The 26,490-nt window shown below is 33.9% G+C and overlaps 1 protein-coding gene across 2 annotated transcripts in view; it reads left to right on the forward strand.

Moving 5' to 3' along the window:
• LOC149482654 (max dimerization protein 4-like) overlaps window positions 1–26,490 on the forward strand; it is a 284,159-nt gene that overhangs the window by 250,139 nt on the left and 7,530 nt on the right. For both annotated transcript variants that reach the window (XM_089703317.1, XM_089703318.1), the window contains exon 5: window positions 7,874–8,105. In XM_089703317.1, coding sequence (XP_089559443.1) covers window positions 7,874–8,105 — 232 coding nt within the window. The remainder of the gene's footprint in view (window positions 1–7,873; window positions 8,106–26,490) is intronic.

The raw sequence follows: 26,490 nt of genomic DNA on the forward strand, positions 1-26,490 counted from the left end.
GATAAAAAGTAGCCTATGTCCTTTCTCGGGTAACAAAATATCTCCATACCAAATTTCATGAAAAATGGTTCAGTAGTTTAGGCGTGATTGAGTAACAGACAGACAGACAGAGTTACTTTCGCATTTATAATATTAGTATGGATTCAGTTTTAATTCCCATCAATCTCAATTATCTCTCATCCCTATAGATTAACACAATCTTTGCAATTTACAACAACAAGATTAAATAAAAACTAACACAATAGTAATTCGTGTACAATAAAAACAACTCCCAGCTTAGGATGCGAACAACGTTAAACTATTAAAAGTTAACTGCGAAGCAAGTGCTAGGTAAGCAATGAATTTCAGTCCGCTACTAAGGTTGTGGTTATAAGGATACTGATTGAAAAGCGGAGCGATAAGCGAAAGCGGGACGATATTTATTTACAAAAGTATTTTAGTAAATGGGTTATTAATAATTATAATTTATTTACATAAAACTGTTCTTATAAAGTGTATTTTATGACTTCAACGGTCAACTTAACAAGACAATTATTAAGTTCTAGCGGTCCGCCCCGGCTTCGCCCGTGGTACATATTTCGCAATAAAAGGTAGCCTATGTTCTTTCTCAGGGTCTAAAGATTGTCAGTGCCAAATTTCATCAAAATCGGTTAAGAGGTTTATGCGTGAAAACAATACATACATACATACATACATACATAATTACAAACTTTTCCTCTTTATAATATTAGTATAGATAGATAGAATATCCATAGTATTACTAATTGATAGCATTTTAATTGCGGTATATTTCTGACGATATTACTAATCTGCCTCCTAATGGCTGGTTCACACTTTGATTAGTGCGAGTGCAGGTGATGAGTAGTACTACGTGTGGACAGCGACTGTTTAGTGCGAGTGTTTAGTAGGCTGTGTAGTAAAGTGAATAGAAGCGTGTTCTATTTTTTTGCGAGTGGACTGCGAGTAGCCACGTCCCGCGCGCCCTCCCTTCCCCCTCACTCGCAGCATGCCTGCACTCGCACTAATCACCTGCACTCGCAGTCAATTGGACACTACTCGCACTACACACCTGCACTCGCACTAATCACCTGCACTCGCAGTCAATTGGACACTACTCGCACTACACACCTGCACTCGCACTAATCACCTGCACTCACACTAATCAAAGTGTGAACCAGCCATAAGAGCATATACGCACTATGCGGGTAGCCGTCCGGCTGACCGCAAGCACAATTATGTACGTAATATTATATACATAGAAATGAATATTACGTACATAATTGTGCTTGCGGTCAGCCGGGACGGCTACCCGCAATGCGGCTACCCGCATAGTGCGTATACGCTCTTAGTCCTAAGCTTACCTAAGCCATAGATATATCTGAGAGTTAACACAGAGCGGAGTTATTATATCAATGCGATATACTCCGCTCGTTGTAAATCATTCGACACGTCGCATTACATATTAATTCCCATTTGCATCTATTTGAACGTATTTAACGATTTAATTTATAATTTAGCAGCACATATTTACTCTACAATACCCTTATCCTACCCAAAATCTACCAATAACCTAACTATTGATCGTAAATAATTATCTTTAATAAATTATCGCTAGCGCTTTAACACAAAAGCTCCAATGGGTGCAACCTTATCGGGCTTATCTAAAGCTGTTTAGGGTGAGCTTTGGAAGTTGATGTAACCTTAACAAACAGTGCTCGCTCGAACGCGAAATTATAACATAGTTATGTACTAATATTGGTTGCTTATTATGTACAAACGCGGCTACAGTTATTAATAAATAAAGGGATTGGTGAATTGTGTTGTTGTTTTTTTTTGTATTGTAGGTATAATTGGAAGTATAAGTTAAGGGCAATGGGCGTTTATAGAAACGATTTACAAGTTCATACAAAATTTGTTTTTTTTTATGTATCTTTTGATTTATTTATGGCAATTTATATTAATTTAAACTATATTATTAAATACAAACCCAAATTAATATACATAAAAGTAAATGTGTTATTCTGGTAACACAAGCTTGCATAACTGATAATTATCATCAAAATCCGTTCAATGTTTTTTACGTAAATGCCTAACTCAAACTCACTCACACGTTTACCCAAATGGCAAATAGTCTTCTTCTAGAAGCACTTTTGGATCGTCATAAGATACTATATACTACCTATAGTTAAACATACATCGATATTTTCTTACATACTTTCTCGTTTAAAAGGATAAACATCATCAGTTTATAAATATTGAAATTATTATTGTTCTCATCCATTATACAATAGGATATTGGGATCAAACTTATAAACAATGCATCGAATATAAACTATTTCCGAGTATCATAACACGAATTTCCAAGTAAATATCATATTCAATCCGATTCCCAGTTTCGTGGAAACAATACCTTTGTGTGGTCTCAATTCTAAATAGTTCTCGATTTATATGATCTTTCATTTACTTTTCTTCCGCTTGGAATAGTTAAATAATATATTTTTATACGAAATTTATAATCCTGTTAGTTTGGGTTGTGCGTTTATGTCAGTCAGTCAGTCAGTCATTAAGTCGGTTTTGTTGTAATATACTTCGATGATAATGAAATACAAGATGCCCGTGTTCCCGATAATGTAGATTTCTACTAAAAATACTACAAAATCTGCTAAATACTTTCAATTTAATCCATAACAACGAAAAACATCTTTATAATATTAGTATAAATAACCATATCTAGTCCGGGATACATCGCCCATTTTTGCAAGTGATTACTATCAAGCTAATTTTTCGTGAGTAGCTTTATTTTGATGAGATGCCCAATAATTTCATGTACAAAACTCTCGATTGTGGTAGCTACCAGAGGAAACAAGGATAAAATATTTTGATTTGATGGTTCTCAAATATTAATTACTAACTGAATGTTTTTTTTTTGTTCAATCTCAAGATAATTATCTAAATTATTCGAAAAAATATTTGTCCTACAAAATCTATGGTTTGATCAAAGAGTCCCCCTTTCCAATGTGTATCGATAACGAAGTCATCATAAATGATTACTAACCAGCTGATTTTTTTATTTTCACTTATTTAATACTTATATAATTCAACAGACATATTGTCCTACAAATTGCGTAATAAATATTTGAGAACCGTCAAATCAAAATTTTTTATCCTTGTTACCTCTGTAAGCTACCACAATCGAGAGTTTCGTACATGAAATTATTGGGCATCTCATCAAAATAAAGCTACTCACGAAAAATTAGCTTGATAGTAATCACTTGCAAAAATGGGCGATGTATCCCGGACTAATCAGCACAAGAATAAAAAAACAATTTCCCACATTCCAGCTGACGAGCGAATCCTGGTTATCGAGTTAGGCTCCCGGCAAATGCACTTATGCGCCCGAGTGACAGACTATCATGTTAGCCCCGTCTCGCCTGCTATTGGTATATATACGTGTAGATATATTTTTAACCGACTTCAAAAAAGGAGGTTCGGAATTCGACTGTTTTTGGGTTTGTTACCTCAGAACTTATGACTGGGTGAATTGATTTTGATGATTCTTTTTTCATTCGAAAGGTAGTAGTGCCTTCTGGTTGGACCTATTTCAATTTCATCATACCATTGACGGCGATTTCAATTTTTTTTGTAAAATAAGAAATTATTCTTCTCTGTGTTTTAGATTATACGCGAATCAGAATTAAATTTAAATCATAATTTTACGGTGAATATTCTGTTAATTTTATAATGTACCCAAAAATTTACAATAAGCTATGGAGGTAAAGCAGCAAATGACGAAAAGTCACCCTAAACACAAAACCCGTATTTTTCCACTCCAAACTCGAAAATATCTACGCAAATTTCCCGGTTTCAGCGTAAATTTTATATAGCCTCACGCTAATAAGGCAGAAGTTGATTGATCATATAAAAATTTAAGTTTACGAGTCCCGGGCTAATTTGCAATCCGCATCTCAGCAGTTTTGTTTACTACCTCCTAAAATATAGCACTTTTAAGCACTTATTATAAGCTTTGGGGCTTTATATCGTTTCCTTGAGCTTTCTCTGTAATGGAATGAGTTTGATCGTTTGTTGAATTATCGGCTTAGTGTTTGTGTTTTACTTTAAGTTATGTGCTAAGCCATCTTATAGTACTTGTATAGATAGGCACTTCTTACGGCTACATTTGAGTTTTAAAGCGCAAAATTATAAACATATATAATATACATATGCTTAGAATAACTTATTTACATATTACCTATTTTATATTTAAAAATCACATTGTTCTTATTATGAATTAGAAAAATATACAGTGGCTTGTGAGATGAAACCATGTGGCATAACTAGTCCTACTATAAACTGTATGTGTGTATGTATAGTGTGTACAGTGGACAGCACAGGGTGTATGGAGGGGCCAGATTCATGACGTTGGATCGAGGTGACATCCCGAGGGGAGGTTGTAAGGCTGCGATGTAATGCCGTGTTAGGTACCTACATGTTATTTTTGAGGATTATTCAGTGTTTATGTTACAATTTTACAAACACAGGTAAATATTTTTGGGTATAAATTAAATTTTAATATAAAATACCTACCCATAAAAATCTAGAAATGCGCTCTCTCAAATATTATTAACTAACTGACCCAGTAAAACTTGTTTTGCCACGACGTCATAAACAGTAAGTATTAGTTGCACAAACAGTGCCGAAATATTAAATTATGTAACAGCTTGTTTACAGCAAAAACAAAGCGAACTCTGGACTAAGGTTTAAACATACATAACATAGTCAAAGCTATATTTTTTTGCTACTACATATAAATAAATTAGTTTACAAATTATGCGAGTGCTCATTATAGCCACAATCACATGTTCTGTTTAGCTTATCTGTCTGTTAAAAAGGCAAATGTATGAACAATGAACATCTCAAAAAGTTTTCAATAAGCTATCAGTGTTATATCAGCAAGTAGTGAAACTGGTCCATAACAAAAAATCAAAAGGGCATTATAAACGTGCCCTTACAAGGCACGGCTACCCCCGTTGGCCGCTTAAAAAATATATTTACAGAGATCTCGTATTTCGCTCAGTTTATTTATGACAAATATGTCGCGAGCGTTTATACGGAGCCGCCGCAGCCGAGTTTTTTTATTATTTTTCATATGATGACATAATATAGCCACAGTGTAGATATTGTGCAGGGAAATATTCATTCAATTTGTTGCTGCTTTTGAAATAAGCACGAGTTAAAAAAATGTTAATGCAAATGAGTATTGTAGAGAGAGAGATTTTAACTTTATGTACATAAAAGCGTTATGTAATAGATGTAGGTATTAACTATTAATACTAGCATTATTCTGGGTGCCAAATTTCATAGAATCATGTTGAATTTTTATAATTGCAAATTATTCTCAGTTACAAAGGTGAAGAAAAAAAGTCCATTCTTTAAGTACTTTATTTTCTATGTCTCGTTAAAGGCTGTATACGTGTGAAATAATTCTCAAGCATCCTCAAGCAAGGTTCATTATAATAATGACAATTCATAAAGAACAATGCCCATTTTTCACCTGAACATGTATAGAAATGAAACAAATCTTAAAATTTAGCTTATTTTATTGTGAACTCATTACGCTTATCATTTTTTTATCAGAGACGTAGGAAAAAAAGATTTTTGTTATTTTTCTAAACTCGTACAAACTTCTTAAAAAATGAAATTATGGTTTTTGAACGTTATCTGTAGAGTTGCTACGTTCCGTTTTACTTGCTGGCGAGTGACGACTGGAGACTGACTTTTACTATTTTAACTAGTTTTATTACTGTTTGTTATATTTTAAGTACTTAATTCTTTTACCTAAATAGTAAAATATTATGAACATTTATTAAAGTCAAGTAAAAAATAATACGAACATTATCAGTTTACGTTTAATTATGATGATGATAGAGTGAAACGGATTGTTTTGACGTTTGACAGCCGCCTGTCATATTCGAATCGGCGCAGTCTCTTTCGTATTATGTATATATTTTAATAGAAAACAATGTATCTAGTAGAGCTGGCATCATTGAATATTGTTGTAATTGTTTGGTCGGGCGCAGAACCATTGGGTGTTGTGCCCACATCATGACATTGGTATGGTACCTTGGATGGGCTAGATACGAAGAGAATATATCTGCTCCTGCTGAACGGTTGGATGATGTTGTAGTAAGAGATATAGATTTCGATTTATGAATAAAAATATACCTTCTTATATTAATGTTTCATTTATGATTCCTGTTTTACCCAGATAAGAAAGTTGCTTTACTGTAGGCAAGACTGTAGGTCAGTATTTGATCCACATTATTTTCTTCGCGAGCGAATAACTAGTTCAGAATAAAGTATTGCAATCCTTTTAGTGATTACTCATAAAAATATATTTTTACTAAAAGTAGGTAGGTTCTTTACAAAATGTAGTGATTACCTAACCTACATACTCATTGGCACTACCAGCATAGGTACATTTTGCCTGAGTGAAAGCTCTCTGTAATTAATAGGTAGAATGATATAATTAATTAACTTTTAAATACCTACTTGGTACATATGTACTGCCTACATATTTCCATAGCTATTTGTGTTGATAATTTGCCCGCGACAATTCCTAACCTACAAAGTAGTAATTCGTATTTTTTAAAATTCCTGGCGTTTAACTGGTAAAAGTGAAAACAGGGAATTATTCCCTAATCAAGCACGCAGTATTCCTGCTATACTTGCGGTCTATACATAAACTTTCTTTATCAGGTTTTCAAATGTATGGAAGGTGGGCATTGTCCTTTCTCACAAGTCTTCGACTAATACGAAAATTCGTATAAAACCTAAGCTTCTTAAAACACCTCTTAGTGACGGGTCAGTGAAGTTTCCGAAATGACAATGGTACGATTACTCACGTTTGGCTGGTTAAGATTATAATGAGCCCTCTTCACAATGGGCAGCGTTGGCCCAACAAATGATCGTCGATGTTTGCCGCCATTACGGGGATTATGAATAAACATCTTCAATGACGGCCGATCATAGACATTTAGGCCCTCTGCGATCTACACTATCGTGATTGCCTCTGCTCGCCCAACGCTGCCCTTTGTGAAGAGGGCGCAAAAGACCTCGGACACACCGCAGTGCGTCTGCTAACGCTCGATAAATTATATTCGACCACGTAATTGAATAACGTACGGATAATCTAGTTTTTCCTCATTTACATAGTGCGCAGATTTGCATAATACTCTCAATGTGGACGCTTGAATAAATTATTGTAACGTGTCTAAGTTGAAATACACGGAACTTTTTGTTTATTTTTCAAGTTCCTATGGATTATTGTCGAATTGGAATGGTTTTCTTGGTGTATTGATTTGCTTTTTTCGTTCAGAAATAGAGTTTTCAAAGCAAATGATGATAGATTTTGTTTTAAAATATCACGATCATATTCTAAAGCGGGTAAGAAATGCTATAAGTAGCGCATATTTTCTCCAAGCGAATTTCAGGCTGTTATTAAAAAATAGCTCTCATATTATTTTACTAAAGACGTTTCGTAGCTCTTCTTAAATGTAAAATAATGTGATATTATAGCGTTACGCGATGACATCGTTATTTTCGTACCATCTAATACAGTTATTAGATGCTTACATTGTGGTTGAAGGATGTTATAAATGATTGTATGTAGGTACATGTAACTCATGCGGCTAGCGCCAATAAATAGTATGAAGCATAGCCATGTGTTGTTTGCTTGTTCTTTTCCTCTAAAAAAGTAAAATATCTCGCAAAGGAGAAGATTGTATAATGACCACAGCAGCTCTCTAATTTATACGTTCCACACCTATTAATAATGTGTCATACAGTATCACTTAACACAACCACTAATTCGCAGAGTCTAGAAGAAAGAGAAAAGCGGCACACAAGTCACAAGGAGCAGCTTGCGCGCGAGCAGCGGTACTTGCGAAGGCGGCTCGCGCAACTGCGCGCGTCGCGTGACGTCACGCGCTCGATATCCGAGAGCTCGATGCACGCGCACTCGACGCGGGCGGACTCGCTGTCGTCGCTCGAGTCGTCGTCCGGCGTGTCCACGGCGGAACGGTCGCCGTCATCCGTCTCTGAGAGTGGTGAGTGTGTTGCAGATGATTGGTTGAATCAGTCGTTAAAGTATCTAGGTCGTAGCCAACTGGTTAAATCAACGTTTTCAATTACTTTGTCGCAGATGATTGGTTAAATTGATCTTTACTATATTTTCTATGTCGCAGCTAAATGGTTAAATCAGCCAGTTAATTTATAGACTAGGCTAATAGTGCCGTTTAATTAACTTCTTGAATGGCATATTTTTAAAGTTTTGTGGAAGTAAATTTTTTAAATAGTGGACAAAACACAAGTGATATAATAGTAAATTTTATTACTATAAGTTCAAGATATGGGCGCTTTTTATAAGAACTAGATTAAGCCATTAATTTAGCTAAAGACGTCTTGTAAAGCATAATCTTTTGAATCGTAATTACTTCTTTATAAACAGCACTTAACCTTTCCGGAGAGAACGTAATAAAATCTCGCGTAATTTCTCAAAGAAATTCAAGCGTTCCTTTTTAAATAGAATCCTAAATTATATTACACGTTTGTGAACTTTACCGGCACATAATTAGTTATTATCTAAACTTGCAGGTATTTTATACAAGAAATGATATGTTTTGTTTGTATTTTTGTACCTATTTAACGTTAAAACTACTCGACTGATTATCAAAATTCTATCACAAGGAAAACTCTACATATTTACCTAGTAACATAGGCTATTTATCCCGGGTTAACCCGAGCAAAACCGGGCTAAACGGCTAGTTTAACAAAACATTGCATTTGACAAGCTATTACAAGATCCATCACACATAATAACATTGATATGCGTCGCTTATTGTATACTGGCATATAGACGCTTCGACAGGTACCTGTCATTGTCAGAGACACAATGGGTCTGTAGATAATGTTTGTGTGTCTGTACGTCTGCGCTATTGTGAGATGCGGGCAGGTGACTTATGCGATTAGCAGATTAGATTGTATGAGCAGTTCATGTGTTCGTGATTGCGTTTTTGGTTAAGTATGGCGTGTATTTCATTGATACTCCTGATATCATTATAAATAGAAATAAAAGTGATTGCTACAAATTGCTTGAATGTAAATGTAAAAAATATGACAACTCAAAAGTGCGTTAGAAGAAATCTAATTGAATAAATAAATGTTTGAGTTTTGAATTTTGAATCTATTTAAATATGATATAGCGACAAATTAACTAATATGAAATTAGACTACTTAATTGATTTTGAAATATTCTTGTGTTAATCGTAGCTGCTTTTTTCAGAATCTTGGACTGTAAAGTGATTCTTTTTTAAATTACTAATGTCTCAAACATTTTAGTTATTTAGCCAACCATCTAATTTACTTTATCGATTCTAAAACTTCAATAGTAGTCAGCAACTTGGCCTTAAGTAAATAAAATAAGAAGAAATCGCCTTAATAATCTTATTAAAGTAAACGTTGAATGACGATAAACGCTTATCGACTTTAACATAATGCGTCCATTTCTTCGAACAAAATTAAATTTTATAAGGTTTCCATGTAAAAGGCTGCCCCTGCATTATGTGATACTTCGGCTTAACTCTTGTATTATCTATATAAGCTCCTTGAAGACATCGCTGGGAGATTATATCGGGGTGTTGTGTACTTGTGTTATCTATGGTATATTTGGGACCGCCTCGACCTTGTAGTTAGTGAGTGTTTGTTATAATCGAGAGGTTCTGGGTTCGATTCCTTTGTTAAATTTGCGTATGTGCCGAGCACACGTGTCAGGAGAGAAACTTCTTTGGCAAGTTTCAAAGATACCAAAATCACCGCCTTACTCCATGACATGACGGTATTCCTAGACTCGCCTTCAAAAAATTTGTGTAATAAAGCATGGTAGGCTCTTTAAAATTTGATATAGCAGACTTAAAATATTCTTCTAACGAATACATGAAAAAGTAAACAATAAATAAAATAACTCATTTACTTACTGGTTACAATTTTGTATCTGAAACAATTGCTTAATAGTTAAATAATATACATTTCTCGTAAATAAAACATTCAACGTAACCCGTATCCAAAATTTAAATGGAATGTATTAAAACAGAAAGCACAATAGGGTTGTCACATTGATAAATGCCTCGGATAAACCGACGCACAAACAGTAAATTCACTATACCAAAATTGTTTTACGGGCCAACCCTGTTATTACTTAACTTTGTTGATAAAAACATAGTTTTTTATTTCCTTTTTCGTATTCGTATGTAAATGCAGAGCGGTTCGTAAGAATTAATGGGTGATTACGGTATCAAATACGTATTACAGAGGTACTAGAGGATCGTAAACAAACACACAAACGGTGCTACGAAGGGGCTACGATGTGTCTACGAATATGCTACGCACTACGAATGAGCTGATGTGAATTTATATTTGATATTATGTTATGTTTTTCATTCTTCCTTATAGTTTAGGACGGCAAGGAATGTGCGGCATTATTTTGCGAATGTAATTGAATCGTTTATGCGTGTTTTTGCTACGTTTGATTATTCTTATAAGGTTCAATGACAGTCTAAACATTCAGAGTCGAATGATCTCAACAAAATCATTCACATCTTTGTAGTTAAAAACAACCGACGATCCGAGCGCACAGTGTGTAGCACGAGCCGCTGAAAATAGTCATTTTCATAAAAAAAGAGCGACATTTTTGTCTGCGTTAGAGCTTTTTAATACGGAAAGCGGCGTAAAAGTCTACAAAGGGCAAAAGCTTTCAGGGCCCGCATTCAATGGTAGTTTGAATGTTGATCGCGGCCGTAAAAATAAGCATTTGCACATGAATTAAATGTTTATTGTAAGGGAGTCTTGCTTTGTAGTTTTATAGCACATGTGTGTAATGCACAAAGGGTAAATCGTGGAGATTGTATGCTGGGCGAGATGGGTTAGCCAATTATTATTAGATAAAGTATAGATATATTTCTTCCAATGATGTAGTTTGTAGAACCATATTTACAAAGTTTCATGTAAAAGAATATTTCATTTTTTATTTACTTACTTGAAAGTGAAAGAGATAAAAAAACGCATGATTATATTTTTTTATTGAGGTAATATTGACATTTGTACGGGAAGAGATTGTGAAGTCCCGTGTCCCCGTAGTGGGGTAAGGGGCAGATGCATTATTCATACATCTGTTTCACTGATCGATTTTCTTTAGGGACAAGTAGGTGATCAGCCTTCTGTGTCCTGCCAGACCGAGACATTTTTTTTTTCTTCGTCTCCACCGGGAATCGAACCCAGGACCCCTCGGTTATACGCTCAAGCGCCAACCACTGTACCAAGGAGGCGGTCTACGGGAAGAGATACCGGGTATAAAATATAAATCTATATTAATATTATAATGAGGAAAGATTTTTTTGTTTGTTACAATTAAACCAAAAAACTACCTACTTGATCGATTTTAAGCATTTTACCATCAGAATGCTATCTTTACAGATGCTATTTTTATCCGTTAAAACCCGGACGAAACCAGGACAATCAGCTAGTATACACTATAGACGAGCGAACGTTGTCACCGTTGATGAAATAACGTTAATCTCATGTGGCCAGCGTGGCGGGCACCTGATAATAATCCATTTACCCGACCTCACCTGCGTTAAAGAGGGTAATGCGATGTGACGGGTTGGAACGAGATTCTTTATGGATGTAAACGAATTGGCCATTCGAGGATTTGGATGGGTTTTGTTTTTTGCAGGATGTAATGCAGAATAATTTGCAATTGTACCTAGTAGAGCTTTTATAAAAACGATAATAATAGAGGATAATTCAGTAAAAAGAAATGTTTGGTTCTGCTAGATGAAATAGTTATTTTTAATAAATCATTCCTGCTGATAAATAGATATTTTCCTCTTAATGTTCGCAAAAATATTTCTGCGAACTATATCATAATTCAGAACATATTTTGGAATGAAATCTATAAGATGGTATTCCTTTCAACTTTGGGCCTAATGTATAGATATATTTTACCTCTTAATGCGATTTATGTAAAGTCGTAGACGTATGATATATTGCGAACACCGAAAGCAACTTAATATTAATCTATTCACCAAACAGGGACGCATATATCGACGGCCCATCAGAGGGAACGAGACAAAAATATGAATGGCCGAAACGAAATCGGATTTTCCATTTTATGAATGGAATATATCATACAAAGAATAAAACTGGTTTCTTTTTTACAAACAAATGTATGTGTAAATTTATGGGGCACTAAAATTTTTTATTGCGCTTACGCGAATATAGGCTCTGTTACGTAGAAAGAGGGTTCATTTTGGTTGTCGCGTGTAGTTTAATACGTTTCCATGCACGTTTGTGTCTAGTTGTAAATATTTATTAAACATAAGAAATGAATGTCGCAATATGCACTTAATTAAAACCGTTTAAAAGTTAAAACCGTTTCCTTTCGCCGTTTTCAAGATAATGTGTAATAATGTAACCGGAGTTATCCTTATTAAAATTTAAAAACTAGTCTTTCGAGCTAAATAAAAAAGATAATGTGAATGAAAGGTGTTACATTGAATCCGGGGATGGTTCTCTTCAATAATATAAAAATTTTCAGTAAATCCATTATTTATTTTCAAACTGAAATATCGTAAAATCGTTTCGTTAATCGTTAATCGTTAGACCACACACACACAGTCACATTAGTTAAAAAAAATATATTAAATCAGTATATCATATAGCATATATTCAACATTAAAATGACTTGGGTAAAATACATACATGATATGAGTACTGTACGGACAAAGCACTTAAAACAATTTGAATAAATAAAACGTTGATATTAACTGCACAATAGGAACGTCCGTCCGTCCGTCTAATAGCATATTTTTATGACAAAGAATACAAAATAAGCGGCCCGAAGTAAAGCAATAAGCGAAAGAGTGCTGAGGATCCTAAGATGTCACTCCCTAAGGCCGTTTGTTACTAAGATACAGTGAATTTTTAAACGTATAAAAAAGCTAAATAAAATTCACAGATAGTCACAAAACGCTCCAAGCGACAAACCTTTGAGCTCGAAACGCGGGCTTGTTAAGCTTTGTCAACTCTACAGTTAACTAAATAAAGGTCTTTATAAAATTCTTTTTTTTTTATGCACTGTCAAAAAGGTAACCGTGAGCGGGATTTTTTTCTTTTTCCTACGGCTCTGTAAGTTCGTTAAAATATACGTTTGGGAAGACTATATCTACCTTATATATGCGGGTATATGCGTGTACGTTGTTATTAATTCATGCTATAATGTTTTTTTTTACTTTGTCTACGTTATGCGCCGTTATGAGATGTTCTCATGTCATTAAGGAAGATGTTTGTTCCGGGTCCGGAATTGTATTTGTTTTTGGATACATTTGCATAAATGCGTCGAATTTTTAGGGAATTTTTGTCTTATAATGTTATGTAATTTATAATCAACTTTGCAAAGTCTTGAATACTTATCAATACTAATATTATAAAGGTGAAGAGTTTGTTTTTTTGTTTGAACCCGCTAATCTCGGGAACTACTGGTTCGATTTGAAAAATTCTATCGGTGTTAGATAGCCCATTTATCGAGGAAGGCTATAGGCTATATATCATCACGCTAAGACCAACAGGAGTGGAGCCACGCGGGTGAAACCGGGTGGCACAGCTAGTATAAGAATATAGATATTATATTATATGTAAAATAATAATGTATATATAGCATCGTTAGACCCCTGCGAAGAATATGATTCGCCCCAATTGGATCGCAATTGAGTCTACACGCGTCTAATGTCGAGATTGGAATATTAGCCAAATGATAGCTTGATTTGTTATTGATTTCTCGTTATTGAAACCCCTAAAAAGGGGTTGGGTAATTGCCTCTGGCATGTGGATGCATGGCAAATTTGTGTATTTTCGTAATTACATTAATTTTTGTTAATACAAATTTATTTTGAGTTGTGGTTAGATTATCGATATGTTGATTACTGTTTTGATAACTTCTGGTTTGGTCGATTGTCTTAGTTTCGTGTTATAGGTACTTGAAAATCTTTCCATATCATTTAGAACTAGAATCTCTCTATCTCAATATGAAATTTCACGCAGAATCTAAACAGCCATCTGATTGAGTAAATACAATTTGTTTTTTGATAGATTAAAAAGCTTCGTGTTACCGTATGAGATGTAACAACTAACAAGTCAAACTAATATCAATAGCCTTGTTGTGTTTAGTTAAATAAATACTTAAAACTCTAAAGTCATTAAAATTTTAATATTAAAAATACTTATAAGTTCACTAACAGTTTCTTGCGATTAAGTCTAGGCAGACTGATTTCAATCAATAATGTTAAATCGGCATTGTTTCAGACCGATAAATCTTAGCACTGACTGTGCGAGGTCACCCGGCCTCGTAAATCTCGTGTCAAGTGCCAAGTAGAACGGAAATTTGGTGTTCGAAATATGGAAAGTTGCATCGTAAATTGTTTAGCTTTTAGATATACGTATAGTGGGTAGATAGGAACATAGGTAACATCGTAAGAGATTTACTCAGATATCAAATGAAAAATAAAACAAATATAAATAAAAACAAATACAATACTGTATTGTTTGCATTTGTTTCTTATTTTATACTGCTAGCTGCTTCACTCGTGTGAGGCTTTAAAAAAATCAATATAATATTACGCACAAATTTCTTATTTTTAATAAAAAAAATACACAGCAAAATATTATCTAATTCGCATATACATCACAGGATAAATGAGATTTGTCTCTATGTAGGTATATTTATGATACACTTGGGTCCAATTAAGTGAGAGAAAATTGGAAAAATATCGTATTGTTTTCCTAATGTCTAGATGTTACTAATATATTAAATCGAAACCATTTAACTTATTCCCAATAATATATGAAACATCGTTCAACTTAGAGGTCTAAATATATTGGTTAGTTTGTCTTACAAAACCTTACCATAGCGAGGGCGTATAGATTTATTAATTTTGAAAGAAAAACGCACCAAGGTTATAATTTTGTGAAATTTATACGGATAGCGACTGGTTTTACTTATAAATTATTTTGTTCATTAAGAATAAAGAAAAAAGTAAATTTATTTAGATGGTATATCTACTAATGGACGGTAAGAATTTACGCGCTCTGATAATAATTTGTGTACGGAAAACAAATAAATTACTTAGTTTTATGTTCCGATTAAGGTGTGACGTCATAGGCCTTACCAGTGAAGGTAATCGCCACTTCTCTTAGGGCCGATTTTTCAATCCTTGGATAAAACTTACCCGTCCAATAAAGTATTACACGATAATATTAAAATGTCACCTGTAAACTGTCAAATACTGGCAATTAGAATACATTTCATAAATGGTAGTTTAATACGTTATTCTACGAATAAGTTTTAACCAAGGATTGAAAAATCAGCCCTTAATAACTAAAATATAACGTATTCAAAGTGTTTATTTATTTAAGTATCTATATTTCGTTTACAAAACAAATACATTCTTATCTCTTATCATATCTTGCTTTCTTTTATTAATTGAACAATAACAAAATAACATTATTTTATTCCTTTTTACTTTTACTTTTTTTACAATCTTAATTAATTACGTTTTCTCTCGTCAATTGACCTAAATTTAAAAATATTTACAAAGTAAACGATCATATCTAATTACCAAATTATAAACATATTAAAAATATACCTAATTACAACAATATAAAGGGTGTAATTATAATTCGCATTACAATTCGCATCTCACATAACTTGCCGCGTTCGGATATCCGCTCGCAAACTAATTATCCCTGAACGGCGGATCTGCTTCCGCGCCTCTGTATGTACAGACATGTACGTGTACATTTACATGTACGGGTACATATTCAGATACGTACGTCTATACTTACCCGTACATGTACATGTACGTAGATGTAAGTAGATGTAGATGTGCATCTGTGTTTGTGGACGACGAAATTCGTTCGGAAATTACGTGCGCAAAAAGGAAATATTTCGTTTTGAATGTGGAAAAATTTTAAAGTGTAAAGTAAAGTAGTTTAGTGGTAGTCTGTTATGGGTTCGAATCTTGGGTCGAGTTGTGAGTTAAACGAAAAATATATATGACGAGACCAGTAAATTGCGGATGATTTATTTTTGATAATACACACAATAAATTAAAACAGCTTAAATAATAACTCAAAGCTAAACGTAAATACTTAATCAATACATTTATAATTGTTACCACGAACACCTACAAACTAAAATGAATAAACTCCATCGCAGTCAATGCATTTTACCCAACAGAGAACTTCAAAAGCGCTTGTAAAAAATTCACAAGACGCAGCGAGCGAGGCGCAGCCCCGCTGACGTCATCCACACTTCTACGAATTCAATTTTCCCACCGAGTTCTTACAATAATAAATATTGAAATGCAACACAAACACTCCCGGTATTTTTATTTTTATTTTATTTTGTACTTTTGCGCCGTCTCGATACTGAGTATTGAGCAAATATGCACTCGGTTGCTTTGGGGACGTGATTTTTTAAGTGAAGGTACGCGTTTTATGATTTATTACTAGCTAGCTTTCCGCCCGTGGATACGCCTGCTTTTTCTAAAACATAATAAAATATTATAACCTTCGTCTTGAATCACGCATCAAAGTCCGTTGCGTAGTTTTAAAGAGTTACGCATACATATGGATATAGGGACAGAGAAAGCAACTTTGTTTTATACTATGTAGTGATGACTAACTTCTGATTAAAACAGATGAGTATTAAAGCATATAAAGTAATATAATTATACTATTTATCTTAACTCGACGGAACTGCATTCTTGGGAAACTGTAAATCACTCACTTTGCTATTTCCGTACACTTTAATTAGGAATTAAATAAAATGCTATAAATATACAAGATAGCGACTGGTTTTACTTAATTAGGCATTTTCTAGTATGAGGTAAATTAACATATATCTGGCTTATTAGCTTTCTTTAATAGTAAGTAGGTTTTAGTACCTATGGAATCGAATCCAGGATATCTTGGTTCTCTGCGTACTATTACATAGGAATGAGGTGGTCAAACAACTATAAAAATGGGATTCTGTACCTATATAGTAGCCTATGAATCCATACTAATATTATAAATGCGAAAGTAACTCTGTCTGTCTGTCTGTTACTCAATCACGCCTTAACTACTAAACCAATTTGCATGAAATTTGGTATAGAGATATTTTGATACCCGAGAAAGGACATAGGCTACTTTTTATCCCGGGAAATAGGATAGGTTTTATCCCAGAAATCCCACGGGAACGGGAACTATGCGGGTTTTTCTTTGACTGCGCGGGCGAAGCTGCGGGTGGAAAGCTAGTACTTATATATCAAAAAATATAATGTACAAATGTAAGCAATGATACAAAAATAAATACAATTAACGATCCACCGCTGAGTTTCCGTTATATAATACTAGCGGTCCGCCCCGGCTTCGCCCGTGGTACATAATATGAAAAATAGATGTTGGCCGATTCTCAGACTTACCCGATATGCACAGAAAATTTCATGAGAATCGGTCCACCCGTTTCGGAGGAGTATGCAGACTAACATTGTGACACGAGAATTTTATATATGTATAAGATAAACTTATAACAACTATCGTTACATAAGCATAAAGCAACGGAAATAATATAATAGTGTCGGTACTCGCTCGCGGATTTCCGAACGATGTATGTTCAGTACTTTATGTAACTACACTTCGATGATTTTGTAAGCTTTTGAAATAATCTGAAATAATGTGGGTAGATAAAGAAAGTAAATACGCCTTAAATAAAATATTAAAGCTGAAGAGAATCTCAGGAACCACGAGTTAAATTTGAAAAATTATTTCACTGTTAGATAGTCAATTTATCACGGAAAGCGATATAATATATCATCACACTAAAACCAATAGGAAAGGGTAGAACAATGCGAGTTAAACCGCTGGGCACAGCTAGCGTTTAATGTGTTATTATATTATATGCTCTATGTTAAATCCTTATAACTTTATATAACTTCATGGCTTCCGCCCGCGTGGTGTTTTTTTCTCAATAAAAGGTAGCCTATATTCTTTCTCAGGGTCTAAAGATTGTCTGTGCCAAATTTCATCAAAATCAGTTGAGAGGTTTAAGCGGGAAAGCGTAACGCATTTATAATATGCAATCAAGAACTGTCAACTGACATACATAGTATACTACTCCATAGAAATCTAAATAACAAGACACATAGAAGTGCTATAATGTCATAATTAGTATGAAAACCACTGTCGCCAAAATACACACATTTAAAACGATATCTAGACAGTTCACACAAGTAAACTATGCCTTTTATTGGACAGCTTTGTTTTAATGAAAACTAACATAAATAATAAATTTCGCATTTTAATATGTACCCTAACTTACGACTTTACGGTTTATTTTAGTATAACATCCCTAGGTACGTAAGATGTTTTGTTTCCTTTTGCTTAGAAACTTCAAATACGAAAAAGTTCGGCTACTCGACAACAGAGGGTGTTAATTTTTGATAGATATAACTTTTAACCTCAACGCATAGAAATAAGGTTGAAATTTCATGAACGTTCATTCAACGCTTTAGTGATGTAAGACTTCATCAGCCTTGTTATCGATAGTTAAGTGATAGTTAACAAATAAGAAATATATAGTTGTTGATTTTAATACAGTGGTAGGCTCATCTCGTGGGCCCACGGCAGACTATACATATAGGTATAAGAAATAAAAACATGTTACGTACTTAAATATTTATTTATCTATATATACAAATAATAAAACAGTGTCTGTACATTATATATTTAAAAAAATGGAGGGGGTTTAGAAACTGAGAGTTTAAATTTGAAAATCTCGAACACCTGATGCAGAACCGCGCCAGACCACCAAAAATTATAAGAGTTATAACAATTACTTAATGTACGTCTTTTTGTTGTGACATTGAAATCATCTTCTTTGAAATGTTTTGAACATATCCTACTATAGCCTGTAGGGAACCAATTTCTTTTCCCAGTCGCGGATATCCATTCGTCCTTAATGTCAGGACGGCGTTGTGGAAATCTACAAAGAATATATCTTCTTCTTATATATAAAAATGAATCGTAAAATGTGTTGGTAAGCGCATAACTCGAGAACGGGTGGACCGATTTCGATAATTCTTTTTTTATTATATTCCTTGAAGTACGAGGATGGTTCTTATGTAGAGAAAACATAAATATGTACCACGGGCGAAGCCGGGGCGGACCGCTAGTTTAACATAAAATAGTTTTGTCAACCTAAGCGAAGCCTATCCTTTACATTATGGCATTATTGTATATTTAATTAATGTGATTCTGTATCGACAGTAAAATTGTCCGAAAATGATTGTATCGATGTACTTAGTTTAAAAAATTATACATATATCAGTTATAAAAATAAAATAGAATTCAAATTAAAATATAATCAAATTATTCCATCAGTCGTCATATTACGCAAAAAAACATCGTATTACGATATCGAAAAATTTTAACACATCACATCACTAGCTTGCGACTATTTACTCTTTATCGTTAACAATGCAGTACATTGCTTCTTGTAATTGTCATTTGATAACATCTGGCAGTTATAACAACCGACCTGTCAGATGTTGACAATAGTAAAAGGCAATGTATAGCTAAACGTGATGAGAGGAACGGTTGACTGTGTCATTCGTATTGCTTGTAAATATTGTTTAATTTTAAGGAAAAACGGCAATATTTATAAACAAAAATACTTGCCGGTGAAATGTTATTCCTTTATTAGTATAATTACAATTTATGGAAGAATTTCCGCACTGGGAAATGCTGCAACACACCATGTTTACTCACGCACGTGTCAGAAACAACTGAACAAGCGACCACCAAGCGACGAACAGACTTGTGGAATGGTAACCACCTGAGCGGCGACAATGTCACGCGCGCTTACGACTTCTAGTGTCTTGTTATTTAGATTTCTATGTACTACTCCTTGATAATAAATTAACACATTTCCTTACTGCCTTATTTCTATAATATAAAAATGAATCGCAAAATGTGTTGGTAAGCGCATAACTCGAGAACGGGTGGACCGATTTCGATAATTCTTTTTTTATTATATTCCTTGAAGTACCAGGATGGTTCTTATGTAGAGAAAACATAAATATGTACCACGGGCGAAGCCGGGGCGGACCGCTAGTAAATAATAATGATGATAACGGTGATAAAGAAATTCACGTGAAATAATAAGATCCTTAGAGAGTATTTATATGATATGTTGAGACGTTAATGTTGTGTGTATAATTTATGGGACCCCTAATGTCTGGTTAGGGAATTAATAACCACGATATAAGATATCTGGTCCACACAACTAGGTTATATTGTATTATTTACTAGCGGTCCGCCCCGGCTTCGCCCGTGGTACATGTTTACGTTTTCTCTACATAAAAACCATCCTCGTACTTCAAGGAATATAATAAAAAAAGAATTATCGAAATCGGTTCAGCCGTTCTCGAGTTATGCGCTTACCAACACATTTTGCGATTCATTTTTATATATAAGACTAGCGGTCCGCCCCGGCTTCGCCCGTGGTACACGTGGTATTTACGTTTTCTCTACGTAAGAACCATCCTCGTACTTCAAGGAATATAATAAAAAAAGAATTATCGAAATCGGTTCAGCCGTTCTCGAGTTATGCGCTTACCAACACATTTTGCGATTCATTTTTATATATAAGAAGATTTGTATTACACCTATGTAAACATTTTTTCGCTATCAATCCTAATAAATCATTTAGGAAGGTAATTTTATACGTAAAAATTCTAAACTATATTAGAGAAATATTGCATTCAGAATCATTAGTGGTATGTTTGAAGAGACCTGCCGTTAAAAAAAATTGATTGCTAGTTTTTTGTATATCTACCATTCGCAATGTACACATTGTAATAATTGTACATCTATTGACTATTACTAAATTTCAATACTCTCACAAACATAAACATTGCCATGAAATACATGTGTACAGAATATCTGTCACACATTAACGTAAAACAACAACTTATTCCTCACAAAACTACCCAATAAACACAACCAACTCAAACACACATAAACACATATCAATACCAAGGACAAGTGTTCCCGGGAACGTATTTGTACGTTCAATATCCGGGTATTGGTATGCGTCCCGCAACTCAAAACTACTGCTAATTATTACGGGAACGTCAGACGCGTTCCCTGGCGCCAATTTCCTGCAATACATGCTAAATGGACTGGCGAGGTTCGATCTTGTAGGGCTGGCAAATATTTGTTTGTTGTTTATTACGGCTAGGCCGGGATGACTCGGGTTGTTAGGAAAATAAAGCCTATGTTACTCGATAAGATGTAGTTTAAAAAACCGGTTGAGTTGTTTTTCTAACAACTCAACTCGTGTTTATATATTATTGATATAAAAGTAAGGATTTTCTATCGTTTGTGCTATAATTTAAGACATAAATAGTAAACACTATACTCACATAAAATATCATTTTTATAACGAATGTGTTATACACATTATTTAGCTTAAACTTCAATGTTAACAAATCACAAGTAATTATTATCTGAAGTATCTGTGTATTATTGCAATCTTTTTTACCAATTCCCTTAAACTGCTGCAATAGACATGTTCTTAAAATAAATTAAAAAAGTATCCATACACTACTAAACTCGTTGGCAGCCCTACCCGATTGAGTCCCAACTTTGCCCAAGAATCGCTTAAAAGTTGATGACAACTGATAGAAGTGTAATGATGCAAAAACGACTGCATTTTACTGTCATTCCAAGAGTTTACTTGCAATATTAAAGACGATAACCATGTTTAGTATGTAATAAACATGTTATCATGTTTCATAATTTATATTTTAGTCAAGAACATATTAAAATTTTGATGTCTAAACGGATACATGTTTGATAAAATTGGTTCATAAAATAATATGAAATTTGTTTATATCTTTCGTTTGTTGTCGTTTTTGCCTCGTTTTCGATAACGAATATAAATTTATAATTTAAGAGAGATTTTCTGTCAATTGTGACTAACTATTGTTCTAATTTCGATTACATTAGTATGTTGCGTTTCTTCGTTTTTAATCATTGTATGATTATACTTATAAGTAATATTGTTATATTTACGCAAACAAAGCAGGTGGAAAACAGTAGTACTAAAATAATTACAAAATGTTACAAAGAGCATAACTGAGCAGGCATTTATTTATGAATGAAAGGAAACTTAATAGCCATTATCATGGACAAAGTGATTATACCGGGATTAAGATAAATCACATTACTGTATACAAGTAATCTGGCCTTTGATAATGCTGCGTCTACACGATCACTCTTCTTGTCCTATTTGCATGACACATTTACTTGAGTTGTCAAATTAGTAGGTAATATGTAGACAAGGCATATATAAGTTCCTCTAAAGGAAAAATTGTAATCTTTATATATAAAAATGAATCGCAAAATGTGTTGGTAAGCGCATAACTCGAGAACGGCTGAACCGATTTCGATAATTCTTTTTTTATTATATTCCTTGAGGTACGAGGATGGTTCTTATGTAGAGAAAACGTAAACATGTACCACGGGCGAAGCCGGGGCGGACCGCTAGTACAAACTAAGTGTATTTCGTCAAATATCTAGAATATTCTTACCTCTAGAACATGATATCTTGACGAATCAATTGATACAGATAACATCTCGCTCGTATTCCCGAAAGGGTTAAGGTTCATGTATAAATATATTCCTAGTACATTGAAACAGATATATCTAAACCCCATGGAATAAAAGCCGAGTGCATTACCATAATCTGAACACAATTCTGAACTCTGTCTGAACAGTAGTCTATGGCTGAGTGGATAATGGATAGACATCAGATGACCTACGTAAAGGACAGCATTCCAATAGACCTGGGAAAAAGGATGCAATAAATGCATATCTTTCGTTAGAAATTATTTAAAAATATCTGTTTGGAAGTATATAATAATAATGCCTTATTTCTTAACTCTTAATCAAAAGTATATATTACGACTTTAAACGGCTAAATATTTATTTCAACATTCATTTTTTCATATAACATATTAGTTCCGTTTACGCACGACAGGGGCGCTTTTCAAAATCCCATACAAATGCTCTGAATAATGATACGAATACTTTGACCATAGTTTTCGTATATAAGACACTAGCATTCCGCCTGCGGCTTCGCCCGCGTTTTCAAAAAAAAACCCGCATAGTTCCCGTTCCCGTGGGATTTCCGGGATAAAACCTAGCCTATGTCACTCAGAAATGATGTAGCTTTCCAACAGTGAAAGAATTTTTCAAATCTGCCAAGTAGTTTCGGAGCCTATTCAATTCATACAAACAAACAAACAAACAAAAAATCAAACCTTTCCTCTTTATAATATTTGTATAGACTAGCTTAAACAGCTATTGACAGGCAAGTTAAAGCGCCGTCATGCAAATTGCACAAGCCCGATCGTGTGGCCGCGCCCTTCTCGAATATTCGACGCGAACGCCCGGGAACTTTGTCAAATGGAACCGGGCTAATCTTATCCTGAGGGAATACATAATGAATATGTATATAGCTCTAATATACGATCAGGCGCATTTAGTAGACGCCATGTTTGGTAGTTTGATGGTAGGGTGTTTGATTCCATTTGTTGAGTTTTTATAAGACATATAGATAAATAAACAAATAAGGTAGGCACGTGGTAAGTAAGGTTTAGCATAATCTGGAAAGGAAGCACGTCTATTGTTATTATGATTTACTGTTCAAACGTTTTTATGAATTCAATATGAGTTTTTGTAGACAGGTAAGAGTTGTAATCAAGAAGCTTATATCTAATACACTGGAGATTTCAGTATGAGCATTAACTTGTAACAAGAAAATATGGCCTTGAATGACGCTTGTATGTTTTTTTATCCCTTTCACACTCACTTGCCAAGTTAGGTGTGAAAGGAATAAAAAAACATACAGGCGTCATTCAAGGTCATATTTTCTTGTTACAAGTTAATGTTCATACTGTAATCTCCAGTGTATTAGATATAAGCTTCTTGGTTGTAATGAAAACGTTATAAAAATATTATGTCCTCGTGTGACTACACACTTTTTTTAAATTTCGCTCAGTGCGAGCTACTTTTTTATTTACCATTGTTAGGGCCATTTTCAATAAGAAATCATAACATGAAATTACTTATAATGAAAACGTAATTTGAAATTCGGTACAACGATCAAACAAGCATAGAGCAGGCACCTCTCTAACAAGACGCGGCACTATAATCCCATTACTCCGCCCGTAAATTATATCAAGAATTGTCCCATTAACGAATTAAATCCACCATTCAGAGGCTCGCAAATATAAAATGAAACGCCAGAAATTGAAAAGGCCGGGCTTTGAAGTTCATTTCTTATTTCCTGCACTTTGAATAGAAGTCATCTTTTGACAGCAAAAAGTACAGCCAACTTTACAATTTCAATATCCGCTCTTGGATGACAATTTTCATTTCCTCTGCCGATTCGGGCATTAGATATGATTGCGTTATTCAATTTGGTCCAATTATTATTATTTATATATGTTTTATGTAGATAAATAGATGTTATGTATAACTTGATCATGTGTAAATTGATATTGACAGTGCAAAGCTAGCTTTTTTGGCGCTTTTTAACGAACTTTAAAAAAATATCTGAAAGAAAAGACATATCAGGAAAGTATGCAACTACCCTAACAGAAGCATATTTTTATTTTTAACCTGTTAACTACAAAACCGGCAATTGTGCTTGCCGAAAATTAATTTTAACTATTTGGCACCTGCTAATTTAATTAATTATAATTCACAATTATGTGATATAACTTCAAAGTTCCGACTTCCTTTGTGCGTTAATAGCAATTCGCGAATGTCAATTGGATTTTAGTGTTTTGTTAAACTTGAGGGTAGTTACGAATATGGGACCAATTTGAAGTTACCATGGCAACCATATTCTAAGGTTGTTGTCATGGTAACCAGTTTTGTTTTGGAATCCTTGAATGTTGAAAATTGAAATTAACAATTAAGTGTACATGCTTGTTATCGATATTCGATTCAAGTGTTTATGTACAAAGTAACTATATAACAAGATATATAAGAACGGCAAATAATAAAGAAATAATTTAGTAGGTAGTAGGTACCTATATAATTAACCTATGATGGTAAAATGTTGTACTTACATGTTTTAATGATTAATATTGAACTCTGAATTATTAGTTTTATCTCTAAAAAATCGCTATATGGACAATCCATCTATCCAAAAAGGTAGATTACTTAATAATTTGTTAGAATAGAAAATAAAAAAATATTTAAAAGGCTCTTTAAATAGATTCTCCGGGCGTGGGAAAGAACGCATAATTCTCAACTCGAATATTAAACTTAGTCTCGAACAAGGCGAAGTTTTTTCTTCGTGATACGTTCCAAAGGGTCCGCAGCACAGACATAGATAGACTACGCAAGTACCGCGATCTGTATGAAAACCAAGCGTGTCATATTTTTTGTACTGACCTTGACGCGTTATGACGTCACGAGCGCTTTTTAGTGATGGTAATTTCATTTTACGCTAAATCGATTAGGACGCCACTCGCGCGGCGATTCTAGTATCGTCCTATCCCATCGAAGTAAATCGAAAGAAATCAGATCAAACTAGATCTATGTCTAAGAGGTAATTAAATAAATGAATCGTAATCGATTACTAAATCGATTCAAGACAGAAAAATGATAATTACCATAGACAGAGGAATGATAAAATAAATTTATAAACCTTTTAATATTCTAACAAGTAAACTAATGTGTTTTAGCTTTTTCTTACATATGCCCATTGAGTTACCGTGTACTACGTACTAGAGAGGCCATCGAAAGAAAGTAATGAAACTGTCAATCAATCAATCTTTATGTCCCGTTGCATCAATCCATTTTTCTTTTATGTTCGGGTTACTTGGAAAACTGAAAAAACAAACATAGTCTAACTTTCTTAAAAAACTCCCAAGATGACACTTTAACTAATGGCGTCCATGTCATAATATTTATTTTTAGTACCTTTGTATTAAAATACTTAAAAGTTCTAGGTCAAGTCGTATTAAATGACAAAAAAAATCTATGCCTTTTTTTCTGAAAAATTGCTCCTTCAAATTATCATTTTTCTGTTCGATTATAAAATCGATTAGAATCGAGAACTGTTGCATCAAATGAACATCACTAACCACAAAATTGGACAGAAAAATGAGAACAGAAAAATGAGAAGACGCTATTCATTGCTTGTTATCATACGACGCGATCTTTACCGTGCCAAGTAAAAGCCGCAATGTATTTCGTATGATTTGGTATCCGTGTTTGTCACGATCGTTTTCCACAGATATTCTTTATTTGATTTTA

Source organism: Colias philodice, chromosome 14 (genome assembly GCF_061535455.1).
Source record: "Colias philodice isolate Cphi_HAF_F1 chromosome 14, ilColPhil1 Martin Lab GWU primary, whole genome shotgun sequence".
Lineage (NCBI taxonomy): Eukaryota > Metazoa > Arthropoda > Insecta > Lepidoptera > Pieridae > Colias > Colias philodice.